This window comes from Protopterus annectens, chromosome 8.part0 (genome assembly GCF_019279795.1).
Source record: "Protopterus annectens isolate FY-2018-M chromosome 8.part0, PAN1.0, whole genome shotgun sequence".
NCBI classification, from domain to species: Eukaryota; Metazoa; Chordata; order Ceratodontiformes; family Protopteridae; genus Protopterus; species Protopterus annectens.
Genome location: NC_056741.1, coordinates 1,909,784,577 through 1,909,806,648, shown reverse-complemented (window position 1 = coordinate 1,909,806,648; position 22,072 = coordinate 1,909,784,577). Strand labels below are relative to the sequence as shown.

Below are 22,072 nucleotides of genomic sequence, written 5' to 3'. Positions count from 1 at the left end.
TTTTTTTCACTATGGATATTCAATACTTGTTTTCCTGTATTCCACAGGATGTGGGTCTTGAAATTTTTCATGATGCCTTAGTCAAATGCCAGTTTTTATGTAAGTCTGAAATCAACTTTTTTGTTGAATGTGTGACCATCATGCTAGAGAACAATTACATGCACTTTGAAAGTGAATTCTTTAAACAAGTCAAGGGGGTAGCTATGTGCACATCTTGTGCCCCTGTTTTTGATGACTTGGCTTTATAGCCTTGGGAAAAGTATTGTGTTTCCCTCCAAACATTTTAAACACTGTGCACTTTACTTTAGATACCTTGATGACATATTTAGTTCATGGAACAGTTTCAAAGAAGAGGCTGATGAGTTTGTTCAATATTGCTACCAGGATTTTGATATTTACGCACAAATTCATGACAGGTGAGGTCAGCTTCTTCTACACTTAACATCACAACTCGTGGTAGGTTAGAAATAGATGTTTAGTAATACATACTTAGATTTTAACTTTTCACATCCTTTTTAATGGCTGTGGACATCAGTGACAATGTTTTTAGTGGTTGGAGGACCTTGTACAAACCTTTACTAGCCGTTGGTTTGACCAGGCATTCAGGAACTCACAACTGTCCCAAGAAAGGTATGATGTACAACAGGGTACTAATAGTGGTATAAATTCTAACATTTTAGACATTAAAAATATTATTAGTGAAAACTGGAGTATTTGTAAAACCAGTGAATGGGTTATGGAAAAAGCAACACCCAAACCCAGTTTTGTTTACAACATAAAAAGCATACTAGAAAACCCAAGATGTAACCAAACTAAAGTTAGGTGGACCAGAAAATGTGGAGCATGCTCCTGATTCATTTTAATAGTCCTGCATTCTAATTATTTTGATGATGTTTGGGGGGATGGGGTAACCTAGGGTAACTACACAGAGCCTATTGCTTGTTTCTGGAGTAAATATGTTTTCTTTTTACTGGTTTGTCCACTGTTGTGTTTTATACCTCACATACTCCACACTCTTGCATCATTCCTTCCATCCACCTTATCTCTGGTCCAGGGTACAACGAAGTTACAGGGTAAGTGACGGATAACTGATAAAAGACAATTAAATGATTGAAGTATATGTTATACTTACTTTACCAAGTGATTTGTGTTATGTAACTGGCACTTTGTAGACATTGCTGCGTGTATAGATTGTTGCAGTACCTAATTCCTACCTGTAAATGTACCTTCTAGTAAGTGTGACTAGCAACCATTGTTTGTACTTTAGTTGATTTGTGTCAGCAGTTTTTGCAATGGTGCCCAATATTTGTCATCAGAATTCTAGTCTGGCCAAAGCACTTGGTATTAAAAGCTATTTAATGACAAAAGTAAGCACTTTTGTAGATACAAATGCTCCTACTTCATCAGACTGGATCAACACTTAAAAAAGAGAAGCTTATATAACATACATAGTAATCACATGACAGCTGATCTAAGAAATCCAACACTAGAAAAATCCTTAATTAATCAGATCAAAATATGAAAATATAAAAATAAAAAATATATAAAAATAGGAATACATTACTACATGACTATACTTTAAACATAAAAAATCATCTCTTTAAATTTCTTAATTTCAAAATACAAGGCATAGAACATATGTCATTAAGCCCAGAGTACCTAAAGGCATCCAATTCGAGTTGCCACAATAATTCTCTTTGTTCCAGCCATGGAGAAAAGGGGCCTCCTCTTAATTGTCCATTAATCTGATCAATTACTCTAAAGGTAAAATTATGACCTGGATTATTAAAAACATGTTTAGCTAAGACAGTTTCAATCTTATGATATCTAATAGCATACTGATGTTCATACAAACGTTCTTTAAATTTCCTGTCCGTTTTTCCTATGTAAAAACATAGGCAGGAATTACATTTAGCTAAATAAACAATCACCTTAGAATTGCAATTATATCTCCCATAACTAATATATCTCTTATTATTGATCTGAGAGTAAAGGCCAGTATCAATACATTTACAAAAGGGGCAAGCTTCACATTTAGACATGCCTTTAATTCTCTGAGTATACGGAATACTATTTCCTAAAAACTGATTTAAATTTTGGCCTCTTCTAAATATAACCTTAGGTGCAATTGGCAATTTATTTCTAACAGTCTCATCTGTTGAAATTAAACCCCAGTTCTTACTCAAAATATGTCTAATTAAATTTGCATCACTACTAAAGGAAGTAATGAAAGTTAAAGGGAAATCAGTAAATGGATCTAGGCTTGGAATAGTGACCACTGTTGTATTACTCAAATAATGAGTCTCTTCCACATCAGATCCATTTAGAATAGCCCTAAAATGTCCTAAATTTCTTTTAGTGGTTACTTCAAAAATTAAATTATCCACCAATAAGTCATGGTAGCCTCATTTCAATAAAATATTTCTTAAAAAATTACATTCCTCAATAAAATCATCATAATTAGAAACCATTCTGGCTGCCCTGACAAGTTGTCCTTTTACAACAGATTATTTCTGATGTAACGGATGAGAACTAGCGAAATGAAGGAAGGAATTAGAATATGTCTCCTTCCTATAAATGGTGGCTATATATTTCCATCTAATTCTATCCTTCTGTAATAGGACATCTAGATATGTGATCCTATCTTTATGAAAGTTACTGGTGAATCTCAAGAATTCTGTAGTGCTATTCATGTACTGAATTAAATTATGAAATAATTCTTCTTCACCCTTAAAAATTATAAAAATATCATCCAAGTAGCACGTGTAATAAAAAATAAATTCAGAAAAGGCACTCTCTTTCAAAATAAATTCTTTTTCCCAAAAACTCATCACTCAATCAGCAAAGCTTGCTCCACAAGGGGACCCCATAGCCACCCCTTTCTTTTGAACATAATAGGAACCATCAAAGATAAAAAAATTATTTGTCAGGATGATGTCCAAAAATTCTTGAACTAATCACAATTCATCCTGTTCTATCCCCTTCGTTAATAGAACCTGACTAACCCACTATATACCAAGGTCTTGGGGGATCACGGTATAGAGGCCCTTTATGTCTATTGTAGCAAAATTAAATTCCTCGTTATAATCCAGTTTGTTCAAATTATCCAAAAAAGGCCAGGAATCTTTACATATCTGGACTTCATTTATTAAAAACTTCTTTAAAATATAATGTACATATTTTGCCATGGAGTAGCTAATGCTGTTACAACCATTCACAACTGGATAGAAAGGAGGGTTATAAAGGTCTTTGTGAATCTTTGGAATCCTGAAGATCACCGGGACCTGTGGAGCCAACATAGTCAAATAATTAAACAAATCAGTAGAGAACCTAGCTTCAATAAAAAAAGTCATTCAAAAATGACCTAATCTTTTTGTAAGCTATATTCAACTCATTCAAAGGGGCCATTGCATAATTGTCAGTCTCTAACATTTGCTCCATACAAGTCTTATAATATTAAGTACTCGTTAACACTATGCCACCCCCTTGTCAGGTTTAATGATTCTAACACCACTGGCCCTCAAGGTTTTAATCAAGGTCCAATCATCCTTACTAAAATTACTATTGAGAGCAGTGGTGTTCTGTCGGAACATTCACAACTTCCTAATATCATACTTATAAAGATGTTTGAATACTGCAAGGGTGGGGTGAGTACTAGGGTTAAAAGTGCTGGATGTCCTAAAACTGTTCAACCCATTGTTAAGCAACTCAGAGCCATTAGGAATGAAAAATAATTTCAAATTCAATTTTTGGATGAACAATTTAAGATCCACAAGAGTCTTAGATAAATCGCAAAACCTACTAGGCACAAAAGTAAGTCCCTTGGCTAGAATGGTCACCAAAGCAGGATCAACAAAATAATCTGAATAATTATAAACCTTGAAATCTCCAGAGGAATTACAAACAACAGTATGTCTATTCAGTTCCTCAGCTTCTAAAGTATCTGTCAAAACATCCATTCACTTATCTAAAGAGGAGAAGCTATCAGGTGTCATTTCCGGTTCTGGCGTCAGTTCCAGTGGTTCTTCCTCTTGTTGTTGCCACCCCGTGTAAACTTTTTCTGGACTCAGTTGGAATCCCCTTGAAAATTTTGTCCCTGGGTAATTTCCCTAACATTATTGTTCATATGGGTACTGCCTCCTGGATTAGAATTACCCCCATTTTTATTATAAACATTCTTATTTTGTAGTCTCTCACTATGGCAAGGAAGCTCACTTCTCTGATCTTGATTCACTTCCTGCGGGGGTGGAGTTAACTGCGTATCATCGTCATTCACAGAAATATTGCAGTTCACTATGGTTCCCTGGAAATTATCTAAATGGTCGGTACCATTCCATTGCTGGGAGACGGGAGAGGTTTGGGATACGCAAAACCCTTTGAATAATTAGTTTCATCCCTTTTTAATTTCTTAATTTTAGTAGTTTTAAGTTTGGGATCTGCAGTGGTGGTGCTGCGGTAGCATTGTCACCTCACAGTTAGACGTTGCACGTTCGATTCTCAGTTAGAGCTTCTTTTATGTGTCGACATGCGTGACTGGGCGTTCCTTCGTTGAAGGTTGTGCATTCGGCCCGGCAAGCCAGCACGTAAAAATCTACTGCCAATCATTAGCGGACCAGAGTTCTGCTGTGGCGACCCCTAACCGGGAAAAGCCGAAAGATAGTTAGTAGTTTTAAGTTTGGAAATGTAAGCATTTATGCTGGTAAAAATTCGATCATGGTTGAATCTATATCTCATGAAGACTGGATCAGTTGTAAGAAACACGTCCAATACACTAATCTCTTTCTCCAATCCCTCTATCTGCAAGGTATAATGTTCGATTAAACAGTTCAAAAGTTCTGTACCTTGTCTATTAAATAAATTAATTAAATCTTTATGGAAGGATGAATCAACCACATGTCCGGTTGGGTAAAGGCAACTCCTTAGTCCCTTAGGGACTATACTATGCTGGATACTTTCACAAAAGTAAACCACTTCAAACTGGAGCTTTTTTAATTTCAAAGACTTAAAGTCTAAGAGTTTTAAATTGGATGCCTTTAGGTACCCTGGGCTTAATGACATATGTTCTATAGCTTGTATTTTGAAATTAAGAAATTTAAAAAGATGATTTTTCATGTTTAAAGTATAGTCATGCAGTAATGTATTCCTTTTTTTAGGTATTTTTTATTTTTATATTTTCATATTTTGATATGATTATGGATTTTCTAGACTTGGATTTCTTAGATCAAGCTGACTGTCATGTGATTACTATGTATGTTATATAAGCTTCTCTTTTTTAAGTGTTGATTCAGTCTGATGAAGTTGGAGCATTTGTACCTACGAAAGCACTTACTTTTGTCATTAAATAGTATTTAGTACCAAGTGCTTTGGCCATTTTTTATTTTTATTTGGTTTAGTAGTTTATAATTTGTTTTTAAATTTAGTCACTGATTGTTTTTCTCTCTTTCTCATGTTTTCAACCTACTTCATTCCCCTTTGCTAATGCTCCAGCTCACACCTCTCCCCTATTCTACCCCCAATTCCCACCCACCCTCCCGTATTCTACATTTATATTTCCACAGCACCACTCAGATATCCCTCAAACCAATGCCATCAGTTCCCTCCAGAAAAAAAAACAATCAGAATTATTCCCAATAGTAACACCCAGTCTAGTTTACCATCCAAGACTCTATCTCAAACTATCCTGCTCTGTGCCCCCTGTAACTATCACTATACATTTTTACAACAAACCCAGTATCCTTCTAACATTTTCTAATCCTAATTTACAGCAAGGGTAAAACCCAGTCACTACAAACAAATCACATCTGATTTATTTATCTATAAATATCTTAAAACTATGTATCCAAATTTACGATCAAATACCAAACCAAGACCAGCATTTAACTGGTCACACTCTTCCCTCTGTAAAATACCAATTCACAAAATTAGCAGAATTATTTACCCCATCCTATGTCTCACTGTTCATAAAGCCATCACTTCTAACCCAAAAATAAACCAGTTACCTAATACCTGTCAACAAAAAAACAGAACCCAAGCTCACATTGTTAAATATGAACTTAAGAAGTATGTGCAATAAAATACATCACATACGTGTTTATCTTGCCACATACACTCCTGATGTAGTCATAGCTACTGAAAAGTGGTTAAAAAATGAAATAAAGGATAATGAGATCACCCACAAGGATATAATATACTAAAGCATGACAGGCAAAACTAGTGTGCGGGTGATGTAGCAATCATCTATAAAATTCCCTAACCATCACCTTACTCCCACAGGAAATACCCAAATGTAATAATGCTGAACACCATGAAACTATAATACTTGCAGACTTAAATATAGACTGGCAACTCATACATTCCACGACCCCCACTGAATCCATAAACATGTACAACTTCAAACAATTAATAACCACACCCACTAGAATCAATTAAACTTCAGGGAAACACTCAACGTTAGACTTGATCCTTACAAACAAATCAGACAAGGTAGTCTGCCTCTCAGATAGCATAAGTGGTCACATACCAACATATGCCATTAGAACTCACCATAACCTTGATAAGCATATTATCTATGAACAGATACAAAATGCAACCAATTTCAGCAAAAATATTTTAAATGAAACACTAAAACAATATAACTGGAATGTACTTAGAACAATGTCACTAGATACTGCTGTAGAACACTTTAATAACTTATTCTTACATATTCTTATAATCTAGCACCAGTACGTAATAAGAATAAAGTCCAACTTCGCACCATGGCTACCAACAGAAACAAAAAAACTCATGATAGAAAGGGATAAAGCCTTGAAGAATTCATATAAAATCCGAACTCAAAATGACTTCCAGAAATTCAGACATCTTAGAAACCTTGCAAAACTGTGTGTTAAACAGGACAAGCAAACATACTATATACACACTGAGCAGAGTGGATAAGAGTTGTTGACCGCAGCTGTTAGCTGAGATATATAAGTATCCTGTTTTCTTTCGATTATTTATACAGATTATTGTTTTTAACAATTAATATATAGCACTTTTATTGTCTGCTATTTAGTCTTCGAGTGTATTTTATTGCTATTAACTAATCTGCACAAGTAACTAATTTGTCTGCAGTTAAAAGCATTCTGTATCTTTACAAATCTTTAGCTGTTTGTGGCTTTCTCTAGTGCTACTGGCTGTAGGCTATTGTTTCTAGCTGAAACCTCTCTTTAACTTGGCTATATTGTGTTAATAGTCTGCTTAGTGGTGGCTGGTTCTTTTGTGTTCTTGTAAAAACAAAAAAGTTGTTCTTCTGGTATTTAAGCCCTAACTTTGATAGGGTTTCTGTCTATACACACTGAGCAGAGTGGATAAGAGTTGTTGACCGCAGCTGTTAGCTGAGATATATAAGTATCCTGTTTTTTTTCGATTATTTCTACAGATTATTGTTTTTAACAATTAATATATAGCACTTTTATTGTCTGCTTGTTAGTCTTCGAGTGTATTTTATTGCTATTAACTAATCTGCACAAGTAACTGATTTTTCTGCAGTTAAAAGTATTCTGTATCTTTACAAATCTTTGTTTGTGGCTTTCTCTAGTGCTACTGGCTGTAGGCTATTGTTTCCACCCTCCCTCCCAGTTGGTGTCTTGCTCTTATACTTGGTGGCTTTGCAGTTGCCCGCCCCTACTGTAAATCTGATCTGTGACACTCCTCCCAGTCTAGTGTCATTAGCTCATTCTACCTAGTACACAGAGAACATTTGATAAGGCCTTCTGTTTCTCCTTTTTCCCTTTCAAAAAAAAAAAAACTTTTTTTTTTTTAGCCTGGACCTCCTTGTGTTCTGACTGTGCTTCTCAAACATTTTGGAAATATAGAGTATATTTCAGAGCATTTATTATAACTGTAATTGCCTTAATATTGCTACAACTCAAGTGCTCTAGGTTGCACTGCATCTGAAGTGTTTGTGTGTTTTAGCTGCTTTTCTGTATATATAGACTTCTCTGTTTCTTTAACTAAATAAGCTCTGCAAAGTTGTTTTATTGCATTCCTGCCTGTATTTCTGCGTTTTTGCACTTTTAAAGTTTGTTTTTGCTTAGTTTAACTGGTAGGCTACACACTCAAGTGCGCTAGCCGAATTAAAGCATTTACTGTGTTTCTGTACCTAATTTCTGCTACTTTGTAAAAAAAAAAAATCCTTGTTTCCCGCCTTTACTGAACTAGAATAGTCCAGTCTTCAGGTATTGCTGATCTCTGGACTGTGTAATAGTTCCTGTGTTGCCCATATCCTTATTTGGATAGGAGGGAGCTTCTTTGTTCACCAGTGAGAGAGGGGAGCTCTGAGCAGCCTATCTGTCCCTTGAGGAGTGGTTCCAGCCCAGTGACCTGTAGTTTATTGGCCATTTTGGGCCATTTCCTATCTCTTTCTAACCCCCTGCTTTAAAGCCAGCTTTAGCTCGCTTTTGCGCTTGTAATTTAAAGTTGGTCCTGTTTGTTGCATTTACCTGTTGAGGCTACACACTCAAGTGCGCTAGCGTGTGTTACATATTTATTGCATTTTTCTGCTGTTTGTTGCAAAAAAAAAAATTATCCTTGTTTCCCATCCTTCCTGACCTAGAGTAGTCCAAATACAGGCTTTGCTGTATTCTGGACTTTTGGAAAGTTCCTGTGTTGCCCATTACCTTTCTTGGATAAAGGGAGGCTTCTTTGTTCACCATTGGCAGTGGGGAGCTTAGAGCAGCCTATCTATCCCTGGAGGAGTGTTCCCAGCACAAGAATCTGGTAGTCTATTGGCCGTTTTGGGCCAATTTCTAGCTCTTTCAAGTCCCCCTGTATAAAACCCACTTTGGCACGGTTTTTGCGCTTGTTACTACTCAGCCAAGCTCCTCGTGGACCTGCAGAGTGGTGCTAGCAGCAGAGAGGCTAAAAGAGTGACTGCTAACCTGCTAAAAGTGTTTGTTTTCCTGCTACTACCTGGGCGACTGCCCGATCTAGCTAACCTGCAAGTATTTCTGCTTCTTGAACTGTTTTAAACTGTTTAAAGTTGTTTTTGCACCTGCACTTTTAAAGTTTGTTCTGTTTGTTGCATTTACCTGTTGAGGCTACACACTCAAGTGCGCTAGCCTGTGTTACATATATATTGCATTTTCCTGCTGTTTGTTGCAAAAAAGAAAAAAAAATGTTCCTTGTTTCCCGTCTTTCCTGACCTAGAGTAGTCCAAATACAGGCTTTGCTGTATTCTGGACTTTTGGAAAGTTCCTGTGTTGCCCATTTCCTTTCTTGGATAAAGGGAGGCTTCTTTGTTCACCAGTGGCAGTGGGGAGCTTGGAGCAGCCTATCTATCCCTGGAGGAGTGTTCCCAGCACAAGAATCTGGTAGTCTATTGGCCGTTTTGGACCAATTTCTAGCTCTTTCAAGTCTCCCTGTATAAAACCCGCTTTAGTGTGGCTTTGCACGATTTTGCGCATAGCGCAGCATCGAGCAGCGCCACTTAATTGGGTTTAAACCATTCTCGGCTCCACAAAGTCTGATCTTCACTTTTTCCCTTAGAACTGATCTAGTTTTCATAATAAACACCCTATTCCCACTCTAAAGCCTGGCACTTGCTCACTAAAGCAATTATATAAGTCAGCACTAAAGAATTAAAAGCACTACACCCTGACAAACTCCCCTTGAGTACTTTGTTCCCCATTGGTCCTTTTTTTCAATTATAAAGGAATTCCCAATACTATTCTAGCATGTCCAAAGGACAGCTGTCAGTCTCCTCTCCAGTCCAGCTGGTGAATCTGGGAATCTTGAGGCAATGTTACAACTGCCTGATGTACACAGACAACCCTCTCCTCCTCCCAACAAATTCCAACACATGTGAGAGATGCAACCATATAGCCAAACTGGAGGCTAAGCTCTCTCAACTCAGTACTGGCGTAACCAGTCAGGAGGAGAAGGAAATCACACTCACTACAATTCCAGTCTCACATAGACCTACCATGACAACAAACAAAACACATAAACACACAAAAACATACTCGGAGACTCTAAATAAAAGTCTGCCTGAGCAGCAGAGACCCCCAAAGCAGACACCCAGGCAACCGCTACCCCAAAACAAAACACGTGCAACACATAGCTCACAAAGCCAGTGTGCCGAACAGTCACAGCCCTTAAGGCTAAACAAAACACCTGATACACTTGTAATAGGTGACTCTATCGTCAGGCACACGGACGTCCCGCTCACCAGGCTGAACAAGGAGAAGGTCATGGTGAGCTGCCTGTCGGGCGCTAGGATCCGCCACATAACACAAGCACTCAGGTCACTCCAAGGCAAGTACAAATATGACTCAGTCATTGTCCATGCTGGTTTGAATGACCTGAGACGTACCTCCCTGGACTGCATGAAAAGAGACATAGAGGAGCTCTCTGAGCATGTAGCCCAGGCCGGTATGACCCTGACCTTGAGTAGCATCTTACCCTCACCAAGAATGATGCCACAATATGAAGACAAGATGATCAATTTCAACAATTGGCTTAAGTATTGGTGTCATTCAAAGGGGATCTAATGCCTATCTGCCTGGGATGACATGCTCGACAAGCCATGATGATTCACTAGGGACAGCTTGCACCTGTCACTCCTGGGCTTTCGGATATTGGCAAAGGCTCTTGCCACCCCCATAGTGCCTTTTTTAGGCAAGGCTCAAAAGACAAACCCACCTCCATAGATATCACAAGGGATAAGAAACTAAGAGTAATGCTACTCAACACCAGAAGTCTAAACTTCAAGATGCATGCACTCAAAACTCTCCTTAGCGTGGAGAACATTGATATCTGTGCAGTAACAGAAACCTGGTTCAAGGCTCCCGAGAGCACCCCAGCACTACCAGGTTATACCTCATACCATGTTTTTCGGCCCCAAAACTTGGACCGAACCACAAAAGGAGGGGGAATATCAATATTCATCAAAGATACCCACACCTCCAGGTTGGTGGCACAGCACGAAGCATCAGAGACTATCCATGTGCAACTAACAGTGGGTAAAACTGCCTTCCAGTTTATAGCCTGCTACAGACCACCCTCCCAAACCCAGGAACCCCACTCAGCCTTCCTGAGAACACTGGAAAATATGAAGGTCTCTCCAAACACCATTATATTGGGCGACTTCAACTACCCTAACATAGACTGGGAGCATTACTCTAGCTCCAACACTGTAGCCCGAAGGTTCCTAGAATTTATAAACTCAAATGCTATGGAACAACTTGTTGCCACTCCCACAAGAGGGGAAAACATACTGGACCTGATTATCACCAACATGGGGACTCTATGCTCCAGACCAGAAGTGTATCACTCACTGGTAAGATCAGACCATAAACTAATCTCACTAGATATTCACATCCCGACCCCAGCCCCTGCCCAGAAAACCACAGTGAAAAACTTCTCTAAAGCAAATTTCACACTCCTCAAAACCGAGGTGGAATCCTTCAAAGCCCCCGGGCCTGTGGAAAATACGACCCAGACCACAGAATCCTTTATAAACGCATTCTATGAACACCTTCAGGAATGCATGGATCATGCAATCCCAAATAAAACCAAGACCCAATCCTCCAAAGTTAGGCGTCCTGTCTGGTGGATCCCAGCCATAAACAAACTATACAATAGAAGGAGGAAGCTACTACATGATAGAGCAAAATCCCAAAAAGGGAAGGCATCTCTGATCAGTATTAGCAAAAAACTATGGGCACTCATAAAATCGTCTAAGGCCAGCTTCGAGAGAAAAATTGCACAGGACACTAAGGATAATCACAAGGCTTTCTTTAGTTATGTTAGAAACCTGGGTGGGAATTCCCAGATATGCTCAGAATTAGTCCAACATGACAGAAAATACACCAAACCCACAGACATTGCCAACATCCTAGCTGACAGGTTCAGCGTAAACTTCTCCCCCCTTCCCCACCAAAAGGGCAAATATCTATCCCAGCAGAGTGCCGCCCCCCTGACATCTCAGATGCTCAGGTAAGAGCCGCCCTCTCCAAAGCAAAAAACACAGCATCAATGGGACCAGACGGTGTCCCGGGCTGCGTCCTACATGAACTCCAAGAAGAACTAAACCCAAACATAAAACTACTGTTCAGTCTCAGCCTTACTACAGGATATGTACCCAAAGAGTGGCGTACAGCAACAGTGGTCCCTCTCCACAAAGGTGGTGCCTCAACGGATCCTGGAAACTATCGCCCCATAAGCCTGACTAGACTGGTCTGCAAAGATATGGAAAGGATCATCATGGACCTCATAAATAAAGATATTGGGGACCTACAGACACTGGATCCTACCCAGTTCGGCTTTGTTAAGGGCAGATCCTGCCTCTTAAACCTGGTTGATGTCTTTGAAACAGTCACCAAGGCCATTGACGAGGGGAAGGTGGTCCACACAGCCTACCTGGACCTTGCAAAAGCCTTCAGTACAATACTCCACTCGGGCATTGTAGATAAGCTCACCAGCTTAAATATAAACCCCTATGTCACTAGATGGGTTGCAAACTGGCTCAAGGACAGAACCCACATGGTTAGAATTGCTGGAGCCATGTCAGACTCCAAACCAGTTACAAGTGGCATCCCACAGGGCTCAGTCCTGGGACCTCTCTTGTTCGGTATATATTTCTCGGAGGTACAGGCTAACACGGAAGGACTGCGGCTGACCAAGTTCGCAGATGACTGCAAACTGGGCGCCATAATCAACTCTCCAGCCGACACTAGCATCCTCCAAAAGGGCCTAATAGAAACAGACAACTGGTGCCAGAGCCATGGCCTCAAGCTAAATGCCAAAAAGTGTATAGTCATCCCCTTTGGCAAAAACAAAGTGCCCACAAATTACCACATAGGTGGTAATCCATTAAGTACGGAAGAAGTAATTAGGGACCTGGGGACCCAAGTTGATAGCAATCTCTCATTGGACAACCACGTGGCCAAAGTGGTTAGAAAAACATTTTATATAGCCCACCTAATCATGAAGGGATTCACATCTAGATCAGGGGAGGTCATCGTGCCTCTTTACTCATCCCTCATCAGGCCCATAATTGAGTACAATGCCCCTTTTGGGATGTACCTTACCAGACACCTGCAGCAACTGGAAAGACCCCAAAAGTACCTCACCAAGAGGATCAAAGGGCTCAAACAGATGCCATATGCTGCCCGGTTAAAGAAACTCCAGCTCTACTCAGTGGCATACCACCTGCTCAGAGGCGATCTGTGCCTGACGTATAAAGCCATGTCCAACCCGGAATTAATGGACATGCTGCATCTCAGAAAATCCAAATCCCATCGAGCTACGCTCTCAAGAGACTTGAACCTCAGCACTGAAATAAATTGGACATGCTGGAGGGACAGATTTATAACCCAGAGGCTCCCTTCACTTAGGCATAAAATCCCAGTCCAGGTTAGGCAGAGTCCCTCATTGACTCTCTTCAAGAGGAATCTTGATGAGTGGATGGGAGATAGTAGGTTTACCCCCGGTATCTCTCCTGTGTCACTGTTAGACAGAGGCACAGTATAGTAACCTCGAAAAAGGGCATAGCAAAAATTCATTTAAAATGGGTGGCGAAAGCCAAACACTCTGGCTAGGCTTATAAATGCCCTAGAGCAAATAGCCTAGTATGAACCTATGAACCTATATCATCCTACAAGGCAAACATCAAAATAATCCAAAACGTTTTTTGGTCATCACTAAATAAACTATTCCATCCTGACAAGACCACCACTCCCTCTCCAGAAACAAACAATAAGACGGACTCTATCCCTACACAGTTTAATTCCTACTTTATACAATCAATATTATCTCTCTTAGACAATAATACATCTGCCACTCTCTCTGTACCCCTGTCCAACCAAAACCTCCCACAGCTCATCAGTTCTAGTTCAGTACTCACCTCACTTGTAATGAAGTTGCTCCTTAAACTAAAGACTACCTTCATAGCTGTAGACCAACTACCATCAGACTACCTAAAAATGGCTGCAGAAGTCATAGCCTTCCCTGTGCCCATACTGATAGTTCAATATCAGAACGATACATGGGGAAAAAATCCTACATCATACTACTGCACAAGGCAGCACATCTACAGAGTTTAATAACTACAGACCAATAGCAATTCTCTCCTCTCTCTCCAAAATATTACAGAAATGCATCCATATACAGCTGATGCGATACCTAATCTCAAATAACCTGCCGTCAGAAATGCAACATGGCTTTATTCCCCAGCACAGCACCACTAGTGCTCTACCACATTTTAGTAATGTAATAATTCAATGGAAAAACAATGTTCTGCTTGTGTCTACCATGTTCTTAGACTTGTCAAAGGCTTTGATACTGTATCACACCCAGCAACTGTTCATTCAGCTCTCCTCAATAGGACCTTCACAAAACTCCTTGTCATGGTTACCTAGTTACCAATCTAGAAGGCAACAAGCTGTTAAATGGCAACAAACCTACTAATCCTTTCAACCAGTTACTATGGGTGTCCCTCAGGGCACTCTCCTGGGGCCTCTTATAGTTAATATATTTATTAATAATCTCTGCACCCCACCTCACCACGCTAGTTTAGTTCAGTATGCAGGCAACTCAACATTAATATGTGCGTACTCAACAATAAATAAGCTCCAAGACATTACCCAAACTTTTTCTCCTCTGTAGAAACCTGGCTCACAGAAGCAAACCTCCCACCCAACCACAAGAAAACTAAGTTAATGCTTTTTACCTAAAAAAGTTGCCAAAATCAAAAGCAATCTTGAACATAAAGTCAACAAATAATACTGTCATTGAAACTGTAACTCACAGTAAACCTCTGGGCTTCATAATAGATGACAATCTCAAACAGGAGCAGCATATACTCTACACCATTTAAATCTACACATCAGAAAATATGCTCCCTGTGTAGGATACCCACCTATGCCAACATTGTACTAGCAGGATGGGAATCCAACTACATCCTGAATTCAGAATACAAACAATATTGGTCCTTATACAGACGGTACCTGGATGACATCGTAATTTTTTGGACAGGAGGCAATGAGAAATTGATCAAATTTCTTGATTATATCAACAATACTACCAACTTTCTGAGGTTTACGCACTCTACCTCATTAGACAGGTTGCAGTATCTAGACGTTGAAGTGTATAAGAATGAGAATAATAAAGATCTGGAGACTAAGGTATTCAGGAAAAGCACCTTTTGTAACTCCTTTCTGCATTTCAACAGTGCACACCCTCCACACTGTAAAAAGAACATTGTCAAGGGGCAATTTGTGAGAGGGTGTCGCATGACCAGCAGGGATGAAGACTTCGTATTCGAATGCAACACCTTGGAAGGTATGTTCTGCGCAAGAGGATACCCACCTGATTTTATCAAAGACATAAGAAAAGAGGTGGAACAAAATAGACCAACAAAATTTAAGCCTATAAAGGGTTGTGTGATTAATATTATGAATTCTACTACAAATGCTGACACTACTGGGAATCACTCTAATATCAATAAGAATAACAAAAAATTAGAATCTGATTACCAATCAGCACTAGTTCTAGAATTCAACTTGTTTAATTCTAAGGTAAAAAGAATATTCCAAATTGAGTGGGACAAATTTATAACCTTTTCGGACATTTCTAACATAAAGGAAAGGATTCCAAAAGTAGTCTACAAGAATGCACGCAGCATCAAAAAATTATTAGAAAACAATAAAATTAATGACACTAATAATACTTTTGAGAAGACATGTACCAGAAGTACCATCAATGGAACTTATCAATGCGGACGCTGTAAACAGTGCCCATACATCTCTAACAAAAGAGAGATACTCTTAGAAGCTAGGGAAATGAATATACACAGCACAGGATACTACAATTGTGAATCCCAGGGAGTAGTATACCTGGCTATGTGCTCCAATTGTAACTCTTACTATGTTGGAAAAACTGAAAGAGTATTGAAAAGAAGAATATACGAACACCTTTATGAGATACTTAAGAAAAAAGAAACGAACGCTCTATACAAACACACAAAAATCTGTAAAGATTCTAAATTCTCTTTTTTTGTGTTGGAGCAGGTGAAAAAAGAAATGAGAGGTGGTCCCTGGGAAGAATGGCTTGAGTTTAAAGAACTATGGTGGCAAATACTACTAGAAGCCACCAAACAGCCTGGTCTAAATGAGTGCATTTCCTTATCCCCTGTGCTGAAACTGAGAGCAGCCAAAATATGAGCTAAATACGTAATGATTTAAAAAGAACAGTAGGTGGTGCCATAGTTACTACAATTAAACCCAGTTCCTGATCAACAAATACTATTTTAGTACACATACATTGTCATATGGATTCACTGAGGATTTTACTATATTTATTTATTTATTTGAATAAATTATTAAATTATTTATTTAAGTACAGCATGATCAACTATTTTAAAAGTTTTTAAATTTCAGAACAAGCTTCAATAGGATTTTATGACATCATTCACTATACATAGATTTTCTCTTCTTAATGAGCCCCATTGTTTTTATTGGTTTAGGCAGAATGCAAATGTTTTTATTGGTCATCTTCTTTTCAATTTTACTATATAATGACTAATGAATTTGTATTTAATTGTCTGATGAAGTCTTAATACTAAGTGGACGAAAACGCATTGTCCTGTTTTAAAGCGTTTACCTATTGGATTATCTGTGGCTTTTACTGGAGATCAAATAAAGTGTGTTTTTTTGGTGCGCTGTTTCCATTTTCGTATTTTTATCAATGGATTCCTTGCAAATAACTGCAAGAAAAACACTAGCCACCAACTTCTTACTGCCAACTCTGTTATACGCTGCTCCTATACCCAAAGAAAGAAACTTGCCTCCTGCTACAATAAAATAGCTAAATTTGTCACCCACCATTGTCATAGCTTAAAGCTATTAAACTGGCTTGACCTGTACAACTACCTAACATATTCACAACTAACTACAGCACAGAAACGCATTCATCATCCAGAAAAATGCCCTGCACTACAAAACGTATTACTGCCCTATTGTGTGGCAAGGGACCTCTATTCTAGTTATAAATTCTTACTATTCATGAATATGTAAAATAATGTTGCAGGAGACTTGCTCAACTCCCAATACATTGATAAACTCTGGAATACTATCCCCGCACAAATAAAACTCTGTGACAAACTCAGTAGTTTAAAACCATTGCTTAAACAACATCTTAACCAGTCCTGGTCCTGTAACATGCTCATCAGCAGGTTAAGGTTTTTGTGCTCACCATATGATACTCTCCAAATACTCTCCTTAAACAGAATACTCTCAATGTCTCATAGAAAGGACAAAACAATTTTTATACATAGTTGCTGACTGTACAATATACTTGTTCCAAAATAGCAAATCTAAAGGTTGTACATTGATATTAAATGAGATGTTTAAATAAAGCATTATTAGAGTTTTTGTTACTAATGTCATACAAGCATTCGTATATGCATTTACGTAGGCATCTTTCAGTTTTTGCCTACATAAAAAACTTGAACACCTTGTACATTTCACAATGTACACCACACCATTAGATGCACAGTTTCCTTTACACAAAAATACCCTAAAGTTGTCACTTGTGTCTAAGTCCAAGCTCTCTCCTTCCAAAATATAGGAGCATTGATTACAACACCCATGACTAGCCATACCTAGTTTTTAACCTTATAGTTTGAGGCCAACACTCTATTGAGGGCTGTTTCAAATATCCTTTAAGATTGTGAGCTGTCTTATGTAGAAAAACAGAACTACCCAGAATCTTAAACTGCATTAAAAATGGTCCAGTTTTTGTTGATAATATTTTTAACATCCTTTGTGCAAGAGTTGAATTGAATTACCATTGGGCATTCAAAGCTTTCCTGTGTACTAGTTGTGCCTCCTTGACAGCTTTAATTAAACCAACCCCCCCCCCCAGTAATGGCTTATATTTGGAACCCTAACCATCCCTGACTTCTTGACGGATACAACCCACTAACCAAATAGGATAACCCATACACAGTGTCCAAAGGAAGACTTCAGTGACTGTCTTTGTGTTTGCAAGTAATTATCATACACGAGTTTAAATGTATTTTATATTTTAAGTACATGAAATACTTGTTTTTGTTGCTCTACACCTTTAAGTGCTGGGATACTACTTAAATGGAGAGAGGTAGGGTTGTTTTTTTGCTATGATGAAGTCACGTACTAACTTACCTGTTAAAAATGAAAGCGCTTAACTTACAGTACATTTTCTTGTACTTGGTTAATTGCTTTAAAAGTGCATTTTTCTGGTGGTTAATCTTCTCTGCACTGCTGATTTCTATATTTTCTATAGCAGCAAACAAATGTGTTGAAGGTACTAGCACATGAACTCCTGTAGTAGACCAGTAAAGGTTCATCAGTTGGCTGGTATACTTAGAGTGACAACAAAAAACATTATACAGATGATGAGATGCACTGTCTTTTGACTGACTTTGTAAATCAAGACTCAGCTTTATTTAATATGTTGTACTCAAACACTTTGTGCCCAGATAGAAGGAAAATAAATAGACATTTAAAATGTGAAAGAATGATTGTATTTTTGAAACAAACTAATTTTATGAATGATGATAAACACTGATATTACACTGCAGCTTAAAGATATGGTTATGGAGCATAACGTTAGACTGACGTCCACGATAATAGAAAGAAATGAGTACAATAACTTTATGTACAGCATGCCCATATTTGGTATAGACTTTCACCAAACATATAAAGAGCAGTGACTGATATACGTTTAATGGTATGGGAGCTAGTTGGAAAAATACATGCTTAAGGCTGAACTGTTACTGAGAAGTATATGTACCTTTAATAGCTTCATAACCCGTGCTTACATTTATATTACTTAAAATAATATCAATCAGAAGAAATTATTTATTTGGTAACCCAGTGATTAATTTGCTTTTTACTTTCAGTGACTCCAAAGCGACCCTGTAGCACATCTGGAGAAGGTACAGATGCTAAACAGCTTCGATTAGGTAAAAATCTTTTTTTCCTAATGTTTCACAGTCTGCTATCATCTTTAACTAAAACATACTCCTTTACTAATCTTGTAAAAGAAACTTTTAAAATATTGAATACATGATTCATAATCCTGTTATGTGGTACATATGATTGCTACACCAGCCAATACACATAAAAACCCAAATGTGATACATAAGAGGGTGTACCAGAGCTTGATCCAACTCATATTTCAGTATACTAAGGTCTGCCTTTAGTGCTTTCATGTCCAGACTAGCCTGTCTGCATGAATAGCATTGCTAACACAGTTCAATGTTAGTGATATTGAGCACCAAAGCTCTCCCCTAACATGATGGTGCAAAGTAGTCACATCCATTTATCATTAGGATTTATGTCCTCAGCACTATCTTTTCTAGTATTTGCATCATTGCAACCAAATTACCTCGAGCCAAGTTTTACATCATCGAGTGGCTACCCGATGCACAGTCTGTGATTTGTGTTGTGTTATGTAAAGGATATTGCATGACACAGCCAATGTCCCAAGCAGTTAGTGTATACAACTCCTCCCTCCAGTAGGCACCATTTAGAGTATGTACTGCTGCCCACAACTCCATTTTGGAGTCAATTAGAGGTGAACATACCCAGCATATTTTTGGGAGGTGGAATGAACCCCACAAAGACACAATGAGAACATGAAAATTCCACACAGGCATTGGCTAGAGGTCAGGATCAAACTTTATACCTTGTGTATGGAATGCAAATACCTTAACCATTATGCCAACTGTGTCTGCTAGAGATGAAGAAAGAGTATAACTGAGCATTACTAGACCTAGTGAAAGCATGTGGCAAAGTCCCAAGAAAACTGATTTGGGCAGTCCTTCTGTAATTCAAAGTCTAAGAAAGATTGGTAAATTCATGCAGGCCATGTACAATGACCCAATGACACAAGTCTGAACAGTATTTGTCCTCACAGAAGGCTTCCCAGTGGGAGTGGGTGTACTTCAGGGTTCAGCTGTGAGCCCACTGCTGTTCATACTGTTGATGGATTACATTAGCCAAAAGGCTGGAGGGGGCAGATCAACAAAGTTGCTTTATACAGACAATGTGACATTACAGCCAGACTTGAACAAGAGCTTCATAAATGATAGGGTAATGGAATGCAAAACTGAAGGCACGTGGGATGAAACTTAGTATGGATAAGACAACTATAATAGCAGTAAATGGGGGGAAATCAGAAGAAACTGGGAAATGCGATAGAAAGTAAAATAATAGAACAAGTTAACAGCTTCATATGTCTGGGAGGGGTGGTTGAGAAGAATGGAACTCTGAATAAGGAGGTCAAAGCTAGAATCATACAGTCTACAGCCACCTGGAACAGACCGTCAAGGATAGTGTCTGACAGAAGAATGACAAAAGGGCTAGAAAGTAAGCTGTACAAAATAGTGGTATGAACAGTACTGCTGTATGGTATGGTACAGAAATGTGAGCAGTGAAAGCAGACCACTTAAGGAAGCTAGAGGTGATGAAGATGAAGGGCCTGAGACAGGTGGCAGGATGCACCCTGTGGTACAGATCAAGAAACTGAGACATTAGAAGACAGTAACTTCAGTTGCAGAGAAGGTCAAAGAGAATAGATTATAGTGGTTCTGGTACATGCAATAAAGCAGAAGGCAAATGATTTGGGACAGCTAGAAAGAAGGCAAGAGAAAATGATGGTGTCCAGCAAAGAGATGGATAAACTGGATCAGAGAAGACCTGTGACAGTCAGGTGTGAGTGTTGAAGAAGGTAGGAGAGTGGCATTAAATCAAGAGAGATACCAACAGTTGACCCAACATGCTAGCCGCATGTAGAAGATGAGAAAAAGGGAGTTGATGATGATGATAATTATGATTTGAAGGCTACCTCAATCACAAGGCAATCCCCAAACTCGTAGAACCTCACAGACATGTAATCACATGCAGAACTGTACACATGTAGTGCTTTTGTACAGTTTATGACCATGTGAGCATATACACAGGTGTATATATATATATATATATATATGTATATATATATATATATATATATATATATATATATATATATATATATATGTATGTATGTATATTCCCATTTGATGCCCCTACTGTTGGTAGAGCACAGTTGCTCTTACAAGTAAATACAGGATCTTCTTTCTGTAGAAAAAGGTAATATGGTCTTGAGAGTTAGTATCACAGTGAAGCCATACCCAGAGAGCCTAGCCATAATGAAATACAGTTGGTGCCTGTTTTATGTGAATGGGTAATGAGCTGCATGCTTGGTCAGATAAGACACACACACATGCTCACACTTACATATGCATGACTGAGTGTGTGCGAGTGTGTGCAAGTACATGTCTATGCGTGCTATGTTGATATAACCACTGTTAGCACATGCATTTCCATTAAATTGGTGAATATTCTTCCACATGTATATTAGATCCAATTCCTTTGGTTCTTATCATGCTCCTTGCAAAGTAATAATTTGTGGGCATGTGGCATAGCTGTATTTGTCCATCTGTTGCACTGTTAAGTGTTTTCCTTGAAACCCCTGACAAAATATACAGTTTTACTGTGCTGTGTGCTCAGGTTGCTATGCTGTGCACCTATCGAATCTCAGCTGGCAGTTTTCATGCAACAGTACTGCATGCAGTCTTGGAGTATACAGAACACTGACCATTGCGTGCAGTCTTGGAGTATGCAGAACACTGACCATTGCATGCAGTCTTGGAGTATACAGAACACTGACCATTTTTAGTATGCCATGCATTTATTTTATGCTGTGCACGTCATGCGATCTTATGTTTGTTGTTCTGTTTTTGCATCGTGCACATGCTAATACTGCATCCTCTACATATTCCACTGTAGTATGTTGCATGCACAACAGATCCACCTTGAGAATTGGTAAATCTTTATTAACATGTTTTACCGGTGCCGATATTGCACTATTAGCACATCTGGCTTAGGCCAGCAATCTAATCTTAACAGACTAATTTTAAATAACTCTGTTGTCACCACTGGCAATAATGTTTCTAACCAATATGCTGCTATTTGGTGTTTGCACTGCAGTAAACCACTTCATTAGC

The 22,072-nt window shown here is 38.6% G+C and overlaps 1 protein-coding gene across 1 annotated transcript in view; it reads left to right on the top strand.

Annotated features, from left to right (window-relative positions):
- Positions 1-22,072, top strand: part of LOC122808584 (protein NLRC5-like) — an 849,388-nt gene that overhangs the window by 147,540 nt on the left and 679,776 nt on the right. Inside the window, exon 3 of the mRNA XM_044079540.1 lies at positions 18,923-18,985. Coding sequence (XP_043935475.1) covers positions 18,923-18,985 — 63 coding nt within the window. The remainder of the gene's footprint in view (positions 1-18,922; positions 18,986-22,072) is intronic.